Source organism: Pogonomyrmex barbatus, unplaced genomic scaffold (genome assembly GCF_055798465.1).
Source record: "Pogonomyrmex barbatus isolate J1 unplaced genomic scaffold, ASM5579846v1 scaffold4, whole genome shotgun sequence".
NCBI lineage: Eukaryota > Metazoa > Arthropoda > Insecta > Hymenoptera > Formicidae > Pogonomyrmex > Pogonomyrmex barbatus.
This window is the reverse complement of record NW_028297138.1, coordinates 10,632,387-10,651,416: the sequence shown is the minus strand read 5'-3', so window position 1 is coordinate 10,651,416 and position 19,030 is coordinate 10,632,387. Positions and strand designations below refer to the sequence as shown.

At 34.1% G+C, this 19,030-nt stretch overlaps 2 protein-coding genes across 8 annotated transcripts; both read right to left on the bottom strand.

The window, feature by feature from the left end:
• Window positions 1–14: 14 nt before the first annotated feature.
• On the bottom strand, window positions 15–13,326 carry Ork1 (open rectifier K[+] channel 1). Of its 4 annotated transcripts, XM_011648138.3 has the most exons (9): window positions 12,705–13,326; window positions 10,164–10,633; window positions 8,413–8,955; window positions 5,899–6,072; window positions 5,026–5,409; window positions 3,794–4,056; window positions 3,321–3,476; window positions 2,118–3,251; window positions 15–1,949 (listed from the first exon to the last, which is right to left on the bottom strand). In XM_011648138.3, the coding sequence occupies exons 3-9, from the start codon at window positions 8,552–8,554 to the stop codon at window positions 897–899; spliced, it is 3,306 nt and encodes a 1,101-aa protein (XP_011646440.2). In that variant the 5' UTR covers window positions 8,555–8,955; window positions 10,164–10,633; window positions 12,705–13,326; the 3' UTR covers window positions 15–896. The 4 variants fall into 4 exon arrangements, with proteins under 4 accessions (XP_011646440.2, XP_011646437.2, XP_011646438.2 ...); XM_011648135.3 differs by lacking the exon at window positions 10,164–10,633; XM_011648136.3 differs by lacking the exons at window positions 10,164–10,633; window positions 12,705–13,326 and adding an exon at window positions 9,292–10,156.
• A 255-nt stretch (window positions 13,327–13,581) lies between these two features.
• Window positions 13,582–18,315, bottom strand: LOC105433056 (uncharacterized). Of its 4 annotated transcripts, none has more exons than XM_025219786.2 (9): window positions 18,203–18,315; window positions 17,509–17,621; window positions 16,959–17,133; window positions 16,475–16,845; window positions 16,074–16,343; window positions 15,804–15,995; window positions 15,506–15,697; window positions 15,301–15,417; window positions 13,582–15,175 (listed from the first exon to the last, which is right to left on the bottom strand). In XM_025219786.2, the coding sequence occupies exons 2-9, from the start codon at window positions 17,596–17,598 to the stop codon at window positions 15,077–15,079; spliced, it is 1,506 nt and encodes a 501-aa protein (XP_025075571.2). In that variant the 5' UTR covers window positions 17,599–17,621; window positions 18,203–18,315; the 3' UTR covers window positions 13,582–15,076. The 4 variants fall into 4 exon arrangements, with proteins under 4 accessions (XP_025075571.2, XP_025075570.2, XP_025075572.2 ...); XM_025219785.2 differs by lacking the exon at window positions 18,203–18,315 and adding an exon at window positions 17,723–18,196; XM_025219787.2 differs by lacking the exon at window positions 18,203–18,315 and adding an exon at window positions 17,748–18,196.
• Window positions 18,316–19,030: the final 715 nt, after the last annotated feature.

The window sequence follows — 19,030 nt, the reverse complement described above, 5'->3', positions numbered from 1 at the left end:
CATATAACAATAAATTTTCGAATCAATGAACTTTTTTAAATATATTTGTTATCTTTCACTATCTTTCATAATAATTTCTTGTAATTTACTTATTTATCTACTTATATACTATATTTTTTTAATTACTTTTGCTATTCGCTTATTGAGGATATATATGCTTTATTCACTATATCACAGTCTTCTTTCTTATCAAATTTAAAATCTAATTTGCATAATAATTTACTCATATGTCTAATAATTATCATTACACTAGCATTAGCTATCTTAAAATATTTCATATTTCTCTTGAAAAATATTAAAAACGACCAGTTTGGAAAATTATATAGATAATTATATACTTTGATAACAACTTTTCCACAAAAAACTAGTCGACTTACTGCTAAATTATATTTTTCCGAAACTTGCATATCGATAAACGCATTTGTATAAAATTTTCTCTATAATCTTGTTTAATAATAAATTACATATTGTTTCGAAGCATGAGTATATTAATTGTTACTATGCATACTAAGTAAGAAGTAAGAAATTTCCGAATTAGTATGTATAAGATAAAGATTAATATCGTTTCTTGTACAAGTAATGCAGAATTGCATATTCGGCAAGATTCCTATAACAATTTTACATTTAGTTATCCTTTTCGATAATGAAACTGGATTCATTGTATTATTTTTTACAGAATGTAGAATCAATTTTTCTTGTTAACAAAAATATCAATTATTATATATATCAATTATGTCTATAAATATCAATTTTTAGCAATTATTAGTGTCTCATTTTTGTTAACAAAATTTGATTCCAAATATTTGTCTGTTTTTTAAAATTAAATGGAACACTGTCTATTTTAACTTTTTAATCCGCCATATAATATGATCACAAAACTTTTTCGTTTTTATTTTTCACCTGGGTTTTTCAATTTTAACTTCCTTCAAGTCTGCATCTCCTTTTTGAGCAGCCTTTGTCATGGCTCTATACTGCTCAAATGGATTGATTATCGGTTTTTCTATCGTCATTTGCAGCGGTGGTTTATATGAATCTATTAATACACTGGGCTTCCCTTTTTTCGATTCTAGGGAACTACTACTAGCCGAAGATGCTTCTCGAGGTTCACTTAAATTATCCATTACATACACATGAATATTATCCTGTTTCTTCTCCATTTTAAGCGGAGCTTCTTTGAGATCTACATTTGTTTCCTGCATCCCTTTTTGAAATGTCCTATCGAGTCCATCGTTACATTTTATTAATTTCTGTTCAAACACTGAGGAGGACGGCGATTTGTAAACCGGTTCATAAACTGGTAGGGAATCTCTTGGAGGATATCTTTCATCCTTATGCATGCTTAAAATCATAGATTCATTTAACGCTGCGGTCGGCTCATTGGATCCGAGAACGAAGGGATTAGTCGATGAAACTGTGTCTTCCTGATGCCTCCACGATGCAGTTCGTTCGTCTCTCGATAAATCTGAAGGAATTACTGCAGAATTCTGAAATTCATTTCTCGTCACATTCATCTCTGCCGGCGACATAATAGTCACTGTTTTTTGATTACTTGGTTTGCTAACATCGATGATTTTAGTGTTGTCTATAGCGAGAGGGCTTAGAGGGGCAATAGTCTTCTCGTGTTTGTCGGAATAAACGTCGCTAAGACTCGACGCTCGGGAGCGACGACGTAGATTCATCTGAGTGATCTGCCGCTGAAGCATACCCGCTTTCCATTTCGGTAGCGGTTTAGGCGTATGTAATGGCGTAGGAGTAGACTTGGTGCTTGTTGGACTCGGTTGCGTACTGAGTTGAGCGGGTCTTATGGAAAAACGTCGGGTACTGAATGGTTGTTGGATCGGCGACGAAATTCCCGGTAATCCTTCCATATTTACGAGCGGTTTCTTCTGTGACACGGAAATGAAGGGTTCCGTTGAGATGGATCCTTGAAGATTCCGATCGTCTAGTCTCTGAGAGAATCACAATTGAAAAATATCGTTTTAAAATAAATTCAAAAACTCAAATTCAAACTCAAAATTTACGCAAATTATCTCATTTATTTAGATTTAAAATATATGATTAGTTACAACTTCTTACAAGAAGTGTATAGAATTTCACAAAAACGTGATTGAGCTTACCGACAATCGTGGTGACTCATAATCAGACGGTGTGGGAGGACTCACCGGGGTCGCTACCGGCCTCAAAGAGAATCTAGATTTCATTGGAACACTTCCCTTCCTGATATAGGCTGTAGGAGTGCTGGAGCCGGAATAATTGGTATCAGCCAATTTAAGGGATACTCTTCTACTCGATTGATACGACTGCGCTCCCGTGACGGTATTCTGATTGCTTTGAGTCGCCGAAATCGAATCAGGCGCATTCGAGAAAAGAGTAAAGAGACTGGGTAACTTCGGCGGACTCAGGCAGGCCGTTCCTAGTTTTCTTTTGGGTTTAGTGGCATATTCATCGGGAACTGTTCCTACTTTTGCGTGAAGAGCGGTTAAGGCTCTAAGAAAATCTGCCAGACTTGTCTCTTCCAGCAGATTATTGCCTTCCAGATAATTCGGTAGATCACCACCAGTATGCGTATAATAATGTGGCCTCTTCAAGATTGATTCGCGCCTTTCGCTCAAATATGAAGGCAGCGGACCCATCGAATTATTCTGTTGATTGCTCTTTTCATTATCGTCTATTGTCTCGACGACTTTTTCCGTATTCCTCGTATTAGGACCAACGTCCGACAATCTTTTGTTCGCGAACTGTTTCCTCCATCTGGGGAAGAAATTTTTGGGCGCGGTGATTGGCAAAGCGAACGATGCAAACTTCTTGTACGGCTTGTTAGCGTTGTCCTTTGAGGATATGGTCGCGTCGCGATCTTTCATCAGCTCTTGCAGCTTCGTCGAGGCTACTCCGGACCAAGTCCATTCGGCGTTATTTTGGATGGAATCGTCCTTCGTAGCGCGCAATCGTATTTCGCTGGCCGCTCTGGATCGAGGCTTACCGATCGGGAACTTGTCACCGCCGATTGTCCATTGGGAAACGTTGTTGGCTAGATCCTGATCGATCGATTTACTTTGTTGCGTCTCGTTCTGCACATCGGTTTGTTTCTCGATCTGATCCCACTCGAAGTCATCCCGCGGAGGTATATAACCGAGGATGTTCACCAAACGCGCTAGAAGTTCTGCCGGTTGCACTATAGCGTGTGCAGCGAATGTTGCGTTTTTATCTATTCGTTGAAGATCCGTCTCAGACACCACACGTGTAAGTTCATCCTTAAAATAACACATCATTTAAGATATAATCTTAAAAAAAAATTATATTACGCTTGAAAAATGGCTTACTGTTGGTACTACTTCGCTATTAGCTCGTCGTCGTGGATGTGGTATATAAGTGTCCGTGTAGCCACCAATTGTTAAATCTCGGAGATTCGGGAAACTGTTGCTGCGCGGAAATTTTGCCGTAGGTACTTCGTAATCGTACTCATCTACGTATACTCTCTGATAAAAAACAATAAATATTAAATATATAATTAATTAATATATAATTACACAATAAAGATTAATAATTTGTATTAATAATAGAAATAATATAAAAAGTTATAATTACTGTTTATAATATTCTGTATTAATCCACTACGTTAATAAGGGGATAAACTTATTAGTTTATTAAGATTTACGTTTATTAAGATTAGTTTATTAACAGTTTTCTTAGGAAAATAAAAAAGATAATATAAGGAATATTTTTATAAAAAATATGAGAAAGTATTTTCGCAGCATATTACTTAAGGATATCTGATCCAGACCAGGTCACTTACTTTGACCTTAGAGAGCTGTAGCTCGTTAAAAACGCGGCGCAGGTAGTTGACTTCTTTGTTAAACTCGTTCCAAATCTTGCTCTGCGTATGCTTGAGATTCATCGCCAGTTTGTGTTCGAGCCTCGTGATCTTTTTGCTGCGCATACCGCGAGCGATGAATGTCATTATCATAACGATGTAGCCTAATCCGAAGGAGATCCAGCAAATCAGAAATATCTTGTACATGATGAAGAATGGACCACTTCCCTTTCTATTATCTTGGCCTGATATTCAAGGAGAGAATTAAAAATAGCAGACTATTTTTACGTATAAATATTCTTTATTAATTATTTTTTTTATTAGTTGATTACTATGCAAATAATTTTAATTTATGGTAGGCGTATGAAATAACTTACGAGTTAAAATCTGTCTCCAACGTGAGCATGTAATGATTGAACATTTGTCTTTTAATTAGGCGGAAGGTAAGCTCATAGATTGCATACTTGGAAACGATTGATGTATGTGATAAGAGTACAAGTGTATACAGTTTCAATATTATCAATCAAGAAAGCTGACAAAATTTATCATTATAGTCTCAAGTAGTTCAACCAAGTTAAATTAAATTAACTCGAATAAATTAATAATTAATAAATCTGTTAATAATTCTGAATTTTGTATTTCTTTGAATATAAACAAAAATATGATCTCCAATAACATATCCATATCTCATCTCTTTTAAAAAAAAATTCAATACTTTTTTCTCAGAATATAAGTTCCTAGAATTTCTTATGTTTTTCTGTTTTATGTATAGACATATAATAGAAATATTTTTATCTCTTCCGTTATTGTATGTAAAATATTTTATGAAGCGTTTTGTAAAATTTTTAAAATAATAATCGACGATATAATAACACAACGAAACGTATTCTAAATTATTCTCCGTATTTTAAATCTGTTTACTTTAACAGATACTGACATACAAAATTCCTTTAATCATGTTGCAATCAATACTATTTTATCTCTATGGCAATATATTTTTGTCACATGTCTGAATTAATTTGAGTAATAAATGATATGATTAAATGATTGATATATTATTCATAGAATATAAAAGAGCATATTTCCGAGAATTGTCGAAGAGCGCGCAATTCCACGATTTGTATCGCAAAAACAGAACCTTGCTTGCCAGCGATAAAAAAATAATCACTCGTTTCTCATGTGTCTGAAGAATCGATAAGATAGAATGTACTCACCTGCCACGAGATCACCGAAACCGATGGTCGTGAGAGTGACAAAGGCGTAATAGACCGATTGATCATAAGTCCAGCGCTCGTAATACATGAACAGGATTGCTGGGAAGAAAATGAACACGATGAAGCCGGGTATCAGATATAAAAGGATCTGCGCGGCTAGTCGCATTATTTTACGCGCATCAGATCGTATCGGCTTCTTGCAGGGATACTCAGATGACTGGCGATTCTTGTAGGATTTGTATTTTTGATAGGCCTTAATGAACACGCGGCTGAAAAATTCACCCAACTGCGTCAGCAAAATCCCATTCATCGGGATGCCTATAAGTCCGTAGAAGATCATCAGGATGCGACTGAGAGTATCTGTAGGTGCCAGATTGCCATATCCTGAGTAATAATAAATTAATCATTTAGAAAAAGTAAAAAAATACTGGAAATTGTTGATAGATTAAAGGGAAGCTAGCAATGAAAAAAAAAATATATTTTCAAAAAAAATCATAGTAATTTGAAATTAAGTTTTAGGAAATTTCAAATAAAGGAAATGTTTTTACAATAAAGTTGTAACTATTGTAATATAAAATTATGTATTTCAATTTAAAGAAATAATAGCTTAGATAAAATAAGAATTCGATAAATATTTCTTCTCTAACTAGAGTGTCTTAATTCTTCAAACACCTTCTTGGAATATCTGTTAAACCTTTACGTACTCAGAATAAATGTGCAAACAAAAAAAATCTTGTAATTACGTACAATTAAAAAGTACAAAAAAAATGACATAAGTATATAATCCATTCACTTTAGATAAAAGCTGATTCTAAATACATTTTTGTACTTAAAGTGGACCTACGCTATTTAAATACTTCAACTGATATCTACCGATAGTGCTAACGACCGTGTAAGCGAAGTAGAAACTGTTGTAGAAATCCCATCGGCGATATTCTTTTCTGGCATCGATTTCATTGGAGATCGACTTGCCGCAATAATCGGAGAGGTTCGCCAGAATGCCGTACGTATCATTTTCAATACCGTTACAATGGTTGGAAAGTAAATCTAAAAAAAGGATAATTACGTGTTTGAAAAACAGATAATTGCCATTGGATGATCTCGAACTTTATCTCGCGTGTCTGCGTCCGTCCACCAGGATAGTCCCTCTCTTTCACCATGCTCTCCGAACGGAACAATCTCCGTTTTCGAAACTATTGCTTTACTACGCTATCTTATCAGTCGATATTTGTCGTCTTATATTGTCGGTTTGTGCAAGCAAGTCTCGCTTGGACCTTCCGCGCACACAATTGCGACCGGTACGCAAGCGTACGTCAAGGCTAAGAAAATCAGGGCATTCTTCGCAGAAAAAAAAAAAAAATAAATAATCCTGTAGTTCTCCACGCGAGAACGTGTTTTTATTTTTCGTGATGGTCACCCGAGGTAGGGGTTAAGCACGTGAGCGGATATCATCACTTTTGATGCGGCGATTTTGACAGGAGTGGCCGATGAGATAATGATTTCGTAATCAGTCAGCCCTTCCAGTGACACTGACACTGGCCGTCGACTAATGCCAACTCTTCGTCGCGCGACATTGTCGGGCTCCATTTGAATAACGCCCTTTTCTTGCGTGAACAATTCATCGGGCACGGTCATGCATACAAAACCCAATGACGCCAAACAGTCGACTTTCCGGCTATTTGCAGAGATCGTCGTCACAAAAGATCCAATGCATTTTTCGCAATTGCTATAAATCCAGCCTTCCGAGAAATTCGAGAACTTTTGAGAACATAAAAGCTCTAATATTTAATAGTCTATGCATCTAGAGGTATATAAAGGTTCAAGTTCGTCAATTTCGATATCTGAAAAATTTAAGATGTTAGATAAAAACTTTGCAATATTTAGAACTTCAAGGAATTAGAATTTCAAGACTCCGTTACCCCAATAAATATGTACGCATGATTGTACGTTAAAAGGAACATGTTTGTTGTAATAACATTAATGATTTAGAAAACGACAGGCGACCGTCACACAGTGAATTAATGCAACCTCAGTCGATGACAGAACTGTTTTAAGATGCTAAATATGCATAAGGTATCTCATTAGTAGTTGCATGTCGGAAGTTTTGAACGTTTTACACGCTGGACTCGTCTTCTATATAATCCGTGGCCTAAGCATTATTTGCATTATTATCACCGAAATCTCGAGACACTACGAACGACCGCGTAATCGGCTGATTAATTGTAAGATGTCGGAGCACGATACTGATGTCTTTGTTAAGATGCTTCCAATTAATGTTTAGAGCCTTAAACTTTAATTTCCGTGATAACGAAATCTCGAGGGTATCTTTTCGCTTATCGAAATGGAAAATATCATTTGTTAACAAAGATACGTTAAATTGAAACATCGATAATGAGATCTCAGGAAAATTTGTTTTCATGTCCATTTCTATTAATATAGCTGGACTTTTATCTCGATTTAATTTACTCTTTATCTTTTTCTAATTTTTAGATCTATCAAAATTAACTTAAGATTAACAAAGATTAAAATTAATCTACATTGATAAACATGGCCATTAGAGAACAAAAATTAAAAAATTTAATAACCATTCATTGAAAAGTTTAGCTACCGTTTATTGAATTGCAACAACTGTAATAATATTAATTTCTTTTATCATATTTAATTTATAAAATAAGCTCCGCTATTAATATTCCAAGAACCTCTCTGTATTTTAATAAATAGATACGCGGATTGTTCAATGTCGCATTGCAACTATGCATTACAAATGACAATTGCAACTTGGTTTGTGTTTTAGTCATTCCGCTCACGTAGCTTTCCGTTTGATACATCACCGGTGCTCCAACAAAGTTTGCCATTATTAAAATAACTTTTAAAAATCGGAAGATTTGCTACTTTTATATTTCTTGCTAATCATGAACAATAATGAATAAATATGTTTAAAATAATTTTTTAAAATTTAGATGTTTGTTTAGCAAAAAGATAACATTTGTCACTTAGCTAGTTTCCAATTTTGAATTAAATATTTTAAAAAATAATTACATAATCGAATTATCAATCTATTAAGAGTTGCTTAGATTTAAATCAGAAATATGTTTTCTTTATTCGCTTTAATATCAAAAAATTCTTTATTTCCAATAATAAAATAATTAAAATATTTCGAAGAAATTTTCATTAAGAAGAAACCGATAATGGAAGTTATAGGCAAATTTTGACAGAAATTTAAAACACCGAGTTGTATTTGTCGAATATCATTATATAATGCATCAAAGCAATTGTATCAAGTATCTGGAAGATTTCTCGTTAATAAGGACGGATTAAGAACCACGCGATTTTCGTGCAAGATAGCCGATATATCAGCAATTATTATCTTTATGTATCTTTTCTTACTGTAGATTATTATGCGTTCTTTTATAGACTCGTTGATTGTCCTCTCTTCGTTCTTACTCTCGATGACATGAAAAATAGAGGCGCCCAGTGTCAGATATGCGAGGAATAGTAACAGTAGGGCGAGCCATTGCTTCTTGGACATTCTCGGGTACTATGGCGACGCTGAAATCTGGACGTGGATCGGACAAGAGGTAATTCCCAAGGGATGACAATTTCCGCGATTCAGGTCCCGGAATCACGACATTCCCGTTGAAGCGGCAGGCACGCCGCGAATGCGCATTCTTGACATGTTTCCCAATTAGATGGAACCAAAGCGACTGAACCGAGTGAGCTTCGCCACAAGCGCACTAAGACTTCTCCGCGAGGAGTGACTCTCCTTCACGATTTCCCGAACTGTCGTCGTCGTATCGATGATGACGAGATCTCACGAAGGCGATGTTATCACCGCAGAAATCCGATATCTCCGATCTGTCAGAAGTCCTCCTGCTGATCTAGGCGCCGCGTCGCCATTGTAATTGCAAATCGCTGGATGCCCGGAGAATCCTGCGACCAAAAGATCGTATAATACATAACGATGTAACGAAACAATGATTAAAATTTAGAGCGAGGACACTTTCGCAAAATTTCATTAATTTATATCAAGTGTCATACAAGAACTATGTATTGGAAGATAATAAATACACGTTAAAACGTCAGAAAGAGATTTGAATATAAAAAGCCGATGTCTTTTTCACTTTTTGAATAGTAATGACGTAATACCGGTCTATTAAAATCTGCTACGATTATCTGATTGACACTACAAGTTTTCAATTGTACACTCCACAGCTCCATAGCCTGAGACAGAACAGAGTGCGGGTAGGATGTAGAACTCGCAATTACCCGATGTGAAATCTATCTGGCACACCTTCGACGTCGAGGTACCGAAATCCGTCCCTCGACGGTGCCGGTTGCACAATGCGTTCGGGCTCCATTGGTGAACACCATATATCCTATCAGTTTGCTGTATCATGGATAGTAATAGCGATCCACGTGGATCGTAATAGCGATCGATTTTTGCATTCGCATGGATAATTTACGACATAGAACAACGTCGCGCGTGTCTCTCTCAAGTTCACACCTCTCGTCCGATCGCGTGACTCGCCGGTTTGAACGGTATGGCGTAGGAATTTGCATAAGTGCATCGCGTAAGCTCGAGACAGTACAAAGTATTTCAGAATTGGCGGAAAGTCATATGAGGCCATATGAGAGAGCTCGTCTCGCCTATTGTGAAATCGAGAGTGAATTGCTCCTCGATAAAAATGTCGAATTAAATTAAACAAAGGAGCAATCAAATGTCAACATCTTAATCAAATTGAACTAAATTAGGCATTACAAACGCGTTATTCATTTTTTATATAAAAGGAACAAAAATTAATATATTATATATACTACATTATTAATTTATAATTAGTAATTTAATTCAGTTTAATTTCAAACTGAATTAAAATTTATTAAATTGCAATACGAAATATGTTTCAAGTCGCATAATGTTCGAGGATTAACGTACAACACACTAAAATAAAAAGTGACGAATAGCGATCGGAAAGGATACCAGACAGACGTGTTCGATTCGCCTTGATCCTCTTATTACGTTATTGCATGTTCATAAATATAATTTATAACGTGCAAATGTCTACGGCTGCAAAACGTCTTGACGTGTCGATCTTTATTTGCTAATAATGTCAATGTGGACATTGCTTGTTTGTACTGACCCGAGAAAATTCGCATTTGCTGCGAGCAAAAGTTGGAATCTCCCCGAGTAATGGAGTCTCAAGTTTTTGGCAAGGAGAGCTTTCGTCTCTCGAATTTGACGTAGAATGTCAGCAGAGGCACATATATCAAAAGATGAACAGATACAGATGCGTTTTCTCAAGGAGTTATAAGGAGTTCATTTCATTTTAACAGATTTATCCCTCGCATCTCCACTTCGTCGCTGGATTTCTTTGTCTTTCGCCCACGACGAGAGAAAAGACTGATTCGTCGTATATCGCGAACCTTCGGTGACGTTAACTATCACACATCACGCCAGTATCGGCGATCGCCGCTAATTGGCGAGATAAATTTGCGAGCGCGTTTCGACGCGCGGACATTTCCTTTATTCGCGAAACAGCACAAATGACGATCAGTTATCGCATTTATTTTCTCCTCAAGTTCGCTGGTCTCACTTCTTTTATACGCTTAGCTAAAACGAGAAGTATGATTCATTATAAAATGCAGCAATAAGTAGCAAAATGTTAGAAAATTGTAGCAGTTTTTCATGTCAATTTTTTTATTTGAAATAATTTTATTTTTGCCTGAGAAACGTCATAAATACATGTAAATTCAAAGAGCGAAAGACGTGATACCGTACTTTCGTGATGAACTAATAAATGAATACATTCATTAAAAAAAATCTAAGTTTCGTTACTTTATTTAAATATTAAATAAAGTAAATTTTAAATAATGTAATAATTATTTTTCATAACGTAAACTTATTATTTTATTTTTAAAAGGTACTTGTTAGATTAAAAAAAAATAATTAGGCTTTATCTAGAGAATATTTTTTGATTATACGATGGCATAAATGCAAAATTATATCTTAAATTTGTGAACTTTTTGCTCTTCAGATAAAGAGATTAATGATCTTATTTAGTAATGCGATTGCTATCGTCTCGCTGTAATTTGGTAATTGTGAATCTCATGCGAAGCCTATAACTTTAAAATAAATAATACACTTTGATGTAAGCAGGTTAAAATGATTAGTTGAACAGACAACGTTTTACGACGGCATTTTAACTCGAATAATTTTATGACCGTTAACGGCCACTTAACAACTGTTATTATCTTCCATTTACTGCACACGTCGTGTTGGTCACGGTTGCGGTTAAAATATGCCGATACTAACGCACGTGCGGTAATTAGTTAACAATTAATGTGTAAAACAGTTTGTCTCGAGAAGAAATATGAAGTATTAATCACGAGTCTCACACAGTTATCGCGCCATCAAATTGAGCTCTAATAGCTTGAAAAAAATTAAACGCATCATTTCGCGGAATTGATGTTAATTACGTTGTAAGAAAGATAGATTGTTCGTACTCATTGCGTTGACTTAATTAATATAATTATTGAGCATCGTGTATATGTTATAAAAACATAGAATTTGCAATCATAAAAAAATAGCTTCATTTATGCATAAATTATAAGAAAAGCAATGTTATTTTCGATTATTAATTCCGTTATACCAAAAAAGTTAAATCAGAAAATTTCCATTGGTAATATCGATTAAGAACTTATTTAAAAGTAAACCTCGTGACTTGTTTAAATAATGTTTAATATCTAAAAATAATATTCGTTTTCTTACTGCCAGATACAATGTTAAAATTGATGTATCCTTCAATAAATCATACTATTTTTGCATATGAATTAAAGTGAACATATGTCTGACATAAATCATTAAAATCGATCAAAAAACGTTCATTGGCAAATATCGCAAGACAACATTGCGCAGTAGTAATTGTAATTATGTAGTAGCAATCGAATGACGTGAGACATACATGAGATAATTACTAAATAAGAGAATCGATAGCATGTTGATCTGTTTCATCACCATGATAACGTTAAGATTGACACCGATACGTTATCAAATATTTTTTCATATTTTAAATTTCCTATTAATCGCTACTGCGATACTCGGTTACATTTAATAATTTTTAAATACGCTTGTTTACTTGCCACTCCAAGTATTTTTCTTAAAGTGCAAAGCGAGGGTACTACTATACTGAACAAAGGCGACATTATTATTAAATTCATTTCATTTTTATATGGTATAGGCATATTTTTTATATTTTTATATTTTTATAATAATCGAGATTTTCTGAATTGATGATTTACGTAATATTAATCCGTTTCTTTCTTTAAATAAAAATTAACAAATATGACTTCATCAAAGTTAATATCAAACATAACTATATAAACAATAAAAATTGCATATATTTGAAATATATATTTAATATATATAATATAAATGTTGAAATTTTATCTATATTTTTTTGATTCAATTTGTTGTTATTAAGATCGATTTTTACAAGAATAAAATATGATTAATATTTAAATTCGTATGAATTCATTAGATATGGGTAACTGTTAAAATTTGATAACATATAATATATGTAAAAATTAAAAATGTCTTTACATATTAAACATCAACAATGGTTAATACGAAAATATTACTCTTCTTTTATCTTTATCAGTTTATTTAATCACTTAATACCTACCTGTCTCATCTTGTTGCATGCTGCCTTAATTCGTTGCACATATCTACGTTAAGCCGATCCGATTTTGTAATAACATTCATGATCACGATTGAAATTTTGAATCATCTTCGAACAGCAAGATAAATTTTATTGATAGAAATTAGATAGGCGATTCTGATTATTATAAAAAGCCTAAATGTTATCTGTCGGATTAACGGATCAGCACGGTCGAGCACTTGGTCGAATGGAGACTATCCGTAATTGAGAGCAGCACTATGCGAAAGATCGTCCAGATGGTGGGAGGACCGAAAATGAATTGTGATAGTACTCATCAAAATGATCTTCTTAAACGATATGCTACGTGCTGTAAAGATATAAAAAAATATAGAAAATATTTTAAATTTAGGAAAATAATTTAATTTGGTGATTACATTATCAGCTGTTCTTTGAAGATAGAATAAGAAGGAAAAATTGAGATAAAAATCAAAATGTTTCAGTTCATCTTTAATACAAGGCCAATTGTTTCAATCGCGATATGTATATAACTGCATTATCTGCTACACTTCGCGTCTCGTACTTAGCCGTGTTAATGCGTCTGTTTAATCAGCGATCAAACGCTAATAACAGTTCCTTTTTTAGCCATAAGAACTTGATCGGAGAAAAATATTGAATTTATTCGAAAGATGATACAACCGTGTGTAGCTATTATATATCTAATAACTTCCTAAATATTGAAGATTTAAATTTAATTTTTCAAACTTTAATTAAAGTTTATATCACAATCATCACATAAATTTCTTTTATTTCTATCAAGTAATTTTATTCGCAGAAATATTACACAAATGTTTCGTGATAGGTATATCGAGGAAAAAAAAATTATATATAAATCTCGAAAAAATGAAGGTACAAAACATAATACATATATTTTTCTCGACTTTCTTGAAACACTATGTGATATAAATATTATATCCATCTCGTTCGTTCGACATCGTTATAAAGTATGTCATCACATATATGTCTTAATTTCTATCTTCTTATATTAATTCGCAATAAAATCTAGTATTAATCACGACATTTTTTTTTGTCCAATTCGTTATCAATATGTACAACGTTTTTTTCTTACATGTACTACATTCAATTACGCTGACTCGTATTGTCCTATTTAATGACGTGAAAAAACAATATAATTTGTTAAATTGCATTTACATGATTTGACATTGCAAATTTTATAAACAAGCTGATAATATGTATTTCTTTCTCTTTCAGAAAATAAGTTGTTAGCAACGCAAAATAAAAATTACCGAGTAAGTGAAATGTTAGCAGTGCCATTTAAATAAAAGTTATTTAAATAATTCCAGAACTACAAATCTTAGTACTGATTTAAATAATTAGATTCCACTCGATTTCTGCAGTCATATTTTGTTAACACTTATTTTTGTCAGATTTAACTATTTGGTTAATTGTGCAGATTATCGGACAAATAATAAAATAATAACTATCATTCGCACATATATCATAAGATTAAAATGTTTCAAAGTCAACTTAAAAATAAAACAAAATTACAATGTATTTCTAATGAAACTATGATAGTTTTTCAATAGCTGCTTTTCTGATAAAACCAAGTACAAAATAGTCTATATTATAAAACTGAATGAATAAATTTCTTGTTTTAATTTAAAGATTAATAAAAAAATATTTATAGCAAGTACAGATAACTCAGTTAGTTTAACGTTATATAATTCTGTGTGAAAAAAAAAAAATACTGCTTGATAACTATAGATGGACAAAATGTAATATAATATATATTTTTCTTCCACATTCACACTTTCAGTAAGGCACTGCTTTCAATTTAAGAACATAATCAGAGATTGTGTAAATATTAATCTCTTCTATACACTTTTTTTCAATAGATCTTACCTTGCTCGCTTATGTTCAGAATATGAATAATGATCTATATAATTTTGCTAAGATCATTAAATTCAATGCAACAATGAAAAGAATCACATGTTTCCTTAAAGTTCTTTTATCAGAAATTTAATTATGAATCAATCTAGAACCAACCAATCAAATCAATTCAAATCCGAAACGAGCATTTTATGTGATGTTAACTGCTGTATGTAAACTGTCACTATTACAAAAAATCATTGATGCATTTATTGTATATTTCTGTTTAATAAATTTATGTAACTAATAAAAAACTTAAATTTGAGCTCACAGCTATCATAGGTGCCGCAGATACTGCTTAACATTATTTTTTTAGTTTGTATATGCTTATTTGATTTTACTCTGGTTAAAGCATATTCATGAATGTTAACGAAAATTGTTAACATTTAATGTTTATAACTTTCCTCACACATGTTACATTACACGTCGCGCATTTCTTTCCTTTTGCATTAGTTCCAGCCGAACTCTATGTCCTCGATTTTTATATTCAATCCTTCGAATGTTGTATCGATGCCAGGATCATCGAAATTTTCATCCAGATCGATCTTCTGTATTTGAAATTTCAAATGCAGAAATGTGGCTTTTTCGAGATAATAGTTACAGAAAGATATATATATATATATATATATACATTAAATAATATCACACAAATATATCAAGTTCTTGTGCACACCTGTAATGCAGCTATTTGCGAAGGATTGCCTAGCAATAAAATTTGTGGCTCTTTCTCGTTTGCATTGTCGATCATTTTGGAAATCTGGATCTGTTTATCTTTCGCTACCAGCTTATGCTATTAAGATCAATTAATTGCGTAATTATTATATAGACATAATTGCACAAAATATAGAATAAGTCAAGGTTTATATCTGCATACTTACGGTTTCCTTCATAATCTTTTTTTTGTTTTTATTCTGACTAGAGGGTTCAAGAGAATCCTGCAAAAATGTATCGACACCGTCGTCACTATCGACCAACGAATGAGCTGTTCTCTTGTGCATTATCAGCGTGCTGCTCTGACGATATTTTCTGGAACACAGTGTGCATTCGAATAGTCGTTGCGGTGTATGTACCTACAAAGACAAAACTATCTAGAAATAAGTTTCACACAAACCAGCACATTGTTTGATCAGTATTGTATTATACTCTTAATATCATTAATAGATATAAAATGCTTACAAGATGATGTTTATATAGACTAGAATATTCAGTAAATCTTCTGCCACAGTTTTCAATAGAACAAACATAAGGTTTTTCGCCCGAGTGTATTCGTATATGATTCTTATAATTTGTTGCACTAGCGAATGCTTTACCACACGTCGGATGCGTGCATTGATACGGTCGTTCACCGGTATGCGTTCTTACGTGAACCTATCAAATATGAATCTTCCATTAAATTTTACAACAAAACATTTTGACGGGCGTCGAACGTTGCAACTCTATCTGTACCTTTCTAATATTACTCGTGGTGAACGATCTGCCGCAACCATTGTACGGACATACGAAGGGACGTTCCCCTGTATGAGTTCTCACGTGTTTTAATAAATCACCCGATGTTTTAAAACTCTTGTTACATGTTCCATTTGTACATTTGTATGGTTTCTCGCCCGTGTGCGTCCGCGAATGTGCTTTTAGACTGTAGCCCGTTGAAAAACTCTTTTTACATTTCGGATGATTACATCTATATGGTCTTTGGCCAGTATGCGATCGCTCGTGGACCTATAAAAGAAGATTAAATACAAAATATTGTGACTTTCATAATCTTACTATTCAAAAAAAATTAAATATTTTTAAATCAAGATTTTCAAATTATTTATAATTTTGAAAAATTAAAATCAAGGAAAATTTACTTTGAGGTGATGGGGCGTGCTGTAAACCTTAGAACATCCTTCCCTAGGACAAGGATGTCTAATTTTTGCATCGGATAACTTGTTGATTAAAATTTTGGGATCCTTCTTTTTCAATTTCCCATCTTTAATCTCCCATAAATTTTCATCTACCACACGGCTGGCTACCATATATGCAGTACCATTGATAAATTCTACTTGCGAATATGTATTTTCTACATTTTCAGTAGTAGCATCTTCAGCTTGTACAAATGTAGCTGGATCTAATTCCAATTGGAGAGCCTTGCCATCACCAAGTTCTGATAAATCTCGCAGCAAGATGGTATCTCCATTTTCAAGTGATGTTTGTAATGCTTGTGTTTTAAACTCTGAATCTGCAAATATTCAAATTTCATTAAATATGCTGTTTTTTATTCTTTTCTTCGACTCTCATTCTTTTGTATTAACTTAAATAGCATTTAGAAATTGAATTCAAAATGATATTAACCAATACCACTGAGATTATTTGTAACAAAAGCTTGAGTCCCATCAGGCAATGTAATCGTGGTCACCATTGTCCCAAACAATTGATCATCCAGTATAAGTTCCTGTACTTGATTAGCATCTTTCTCATCATCATTGATCATAACCGATAGACATTCCAGAATATCTACAGGATTATTCTGAAACCAATTATATATGTTAGAACATATTTTTCAAGGTTTTAAATGTCATCAACTTGTGCAAGTTACTTGACACTAAATTCAGATTAAAGTCTCAAAAAAATCACAAGATTTTTGGTCTCATAGATATGTAAGATAAAGGCTGATTTTGAATTCACTTCGTATCAATTATCAGAAATAACATAACAGGTTAGAGATAAGAAAATAAATAAAACAGTTGTTGGCTAAGTTAGATAGAAATAATTGTTTGTCTTTTAAAATAGCTCAATTAATAAAATTAATTATTCACTGTTGTTAAGTGCTAAGCTTATTGATAGAGGCTGATACAAAGCAATCCATTTAAAATTATTTTACATGATATTATCTCTTATGTACCTCAGGATCATGTAGAATTATTTCTTCCTCCTCCTCCTCCTCTTCTTGACTCGCGGTGCAACTCGGAAGATCCGCATTTTGTGCCGACATCGTCCCTTACGACTGTTATCCAGCTGCAAACAGAGAATATTCATCGTTGACAGACGCTGGATAAAGGGACATCCTGCTCACGATTTCGTTTCTCCCTGAGCACGAGATCGCGTGGTAACCTCACCGCGCAAATTGTGATTGTATCATACTCGCGATAAGGGCGATGACGACGCGATCGACTTAGCGAGTAAACAATCCGCTGTCGTCGGCGCCGACGCATCTTGCCCGCACGCGATCGACACCCGAGGGGACATCCGAACGCATGGCGTCGCACCCAGGACGTGTCGAACTGCATTTTACTCCGACAAGTCTCGTCATCGCCCGTCCGAGCACAGCCATCCAAGATGAGATCGAAGGAGACTGACTGAGATACCGCGAAGTAACGATCGAGGAATGATCGAGGATGTCTCGTGTTGACGTGACGGAAAACGACGCCTCGCAACGCGTCACGACGCGCCGCGCCGCGATGCGACGAGATGCGATACAATCAAATGCAACGCGACGCAACACAACACGATTCGCTCGCTCAGTCGCACGCGCTGAATTGAATCTTTGTCGATCTCTCATATGCCAGTACACCACAAAGAATCTTGGGAAATATTACCCATAAACTCCGGCCGCCCGCGAAATCCTCTCGCGACTAGCGCGCGACGGACCGGAACTCCGGCGACGGTTATCTCGCCATGGCGATGTACGCGCGTTCCAATTCAAACGTTTAAACCGTTCGCTGGCGGACGAAGCCGCATTTCTCGTTCGCAAACGGTCTCTCGAAGGGCCATACAATGTGAAACTAAAAACAGTATTCACAGTATTTTTACATAACATTATAATTGACATTATTATAAGCACGATTCAAGAAATTGCTTGGTATTCTATTAATTGGAATCTCAAATCCCTACCAGCACATGTAGATTCTGAGAACGTTTAAAAAAATTATGCCACATATAAGTATGCAATTGCATATTGCAAATTTCTTTATATTACTTTTTTTAAAACTAATTATGTATCTTTTTTACAATTGATATTAAAATCCAATTTATCTTAAATGGGAAATCAGATTGCGAATTCGAGTCTACGAGGCCATCTGCGAGCCATCATAAAACAATAGAAACGGAGGCTCAACATTACAACAATGTCATCACGTATATAATTAATTAATTAGCGTCTACAAGTCGATTACAATTGAATCGCATCCGTAAGAAAGTTGAATATTCAACATACAGCGATAGTATCACTATGCTCTAATTCGCTTAAGAAATACGCAATGCTCGCATTTTTCGGCAATCTTTAATTTACTCACACATTCGAGATTATATAAAACTTATCAAGATGCTATTACAATAGTAGGAATTCTGATTAACATAATCGGTGTAATCACAAAATAAAACTAAAGTTCTAACTTATTGTTTCTGATCCAATCTTTCTTTTCATA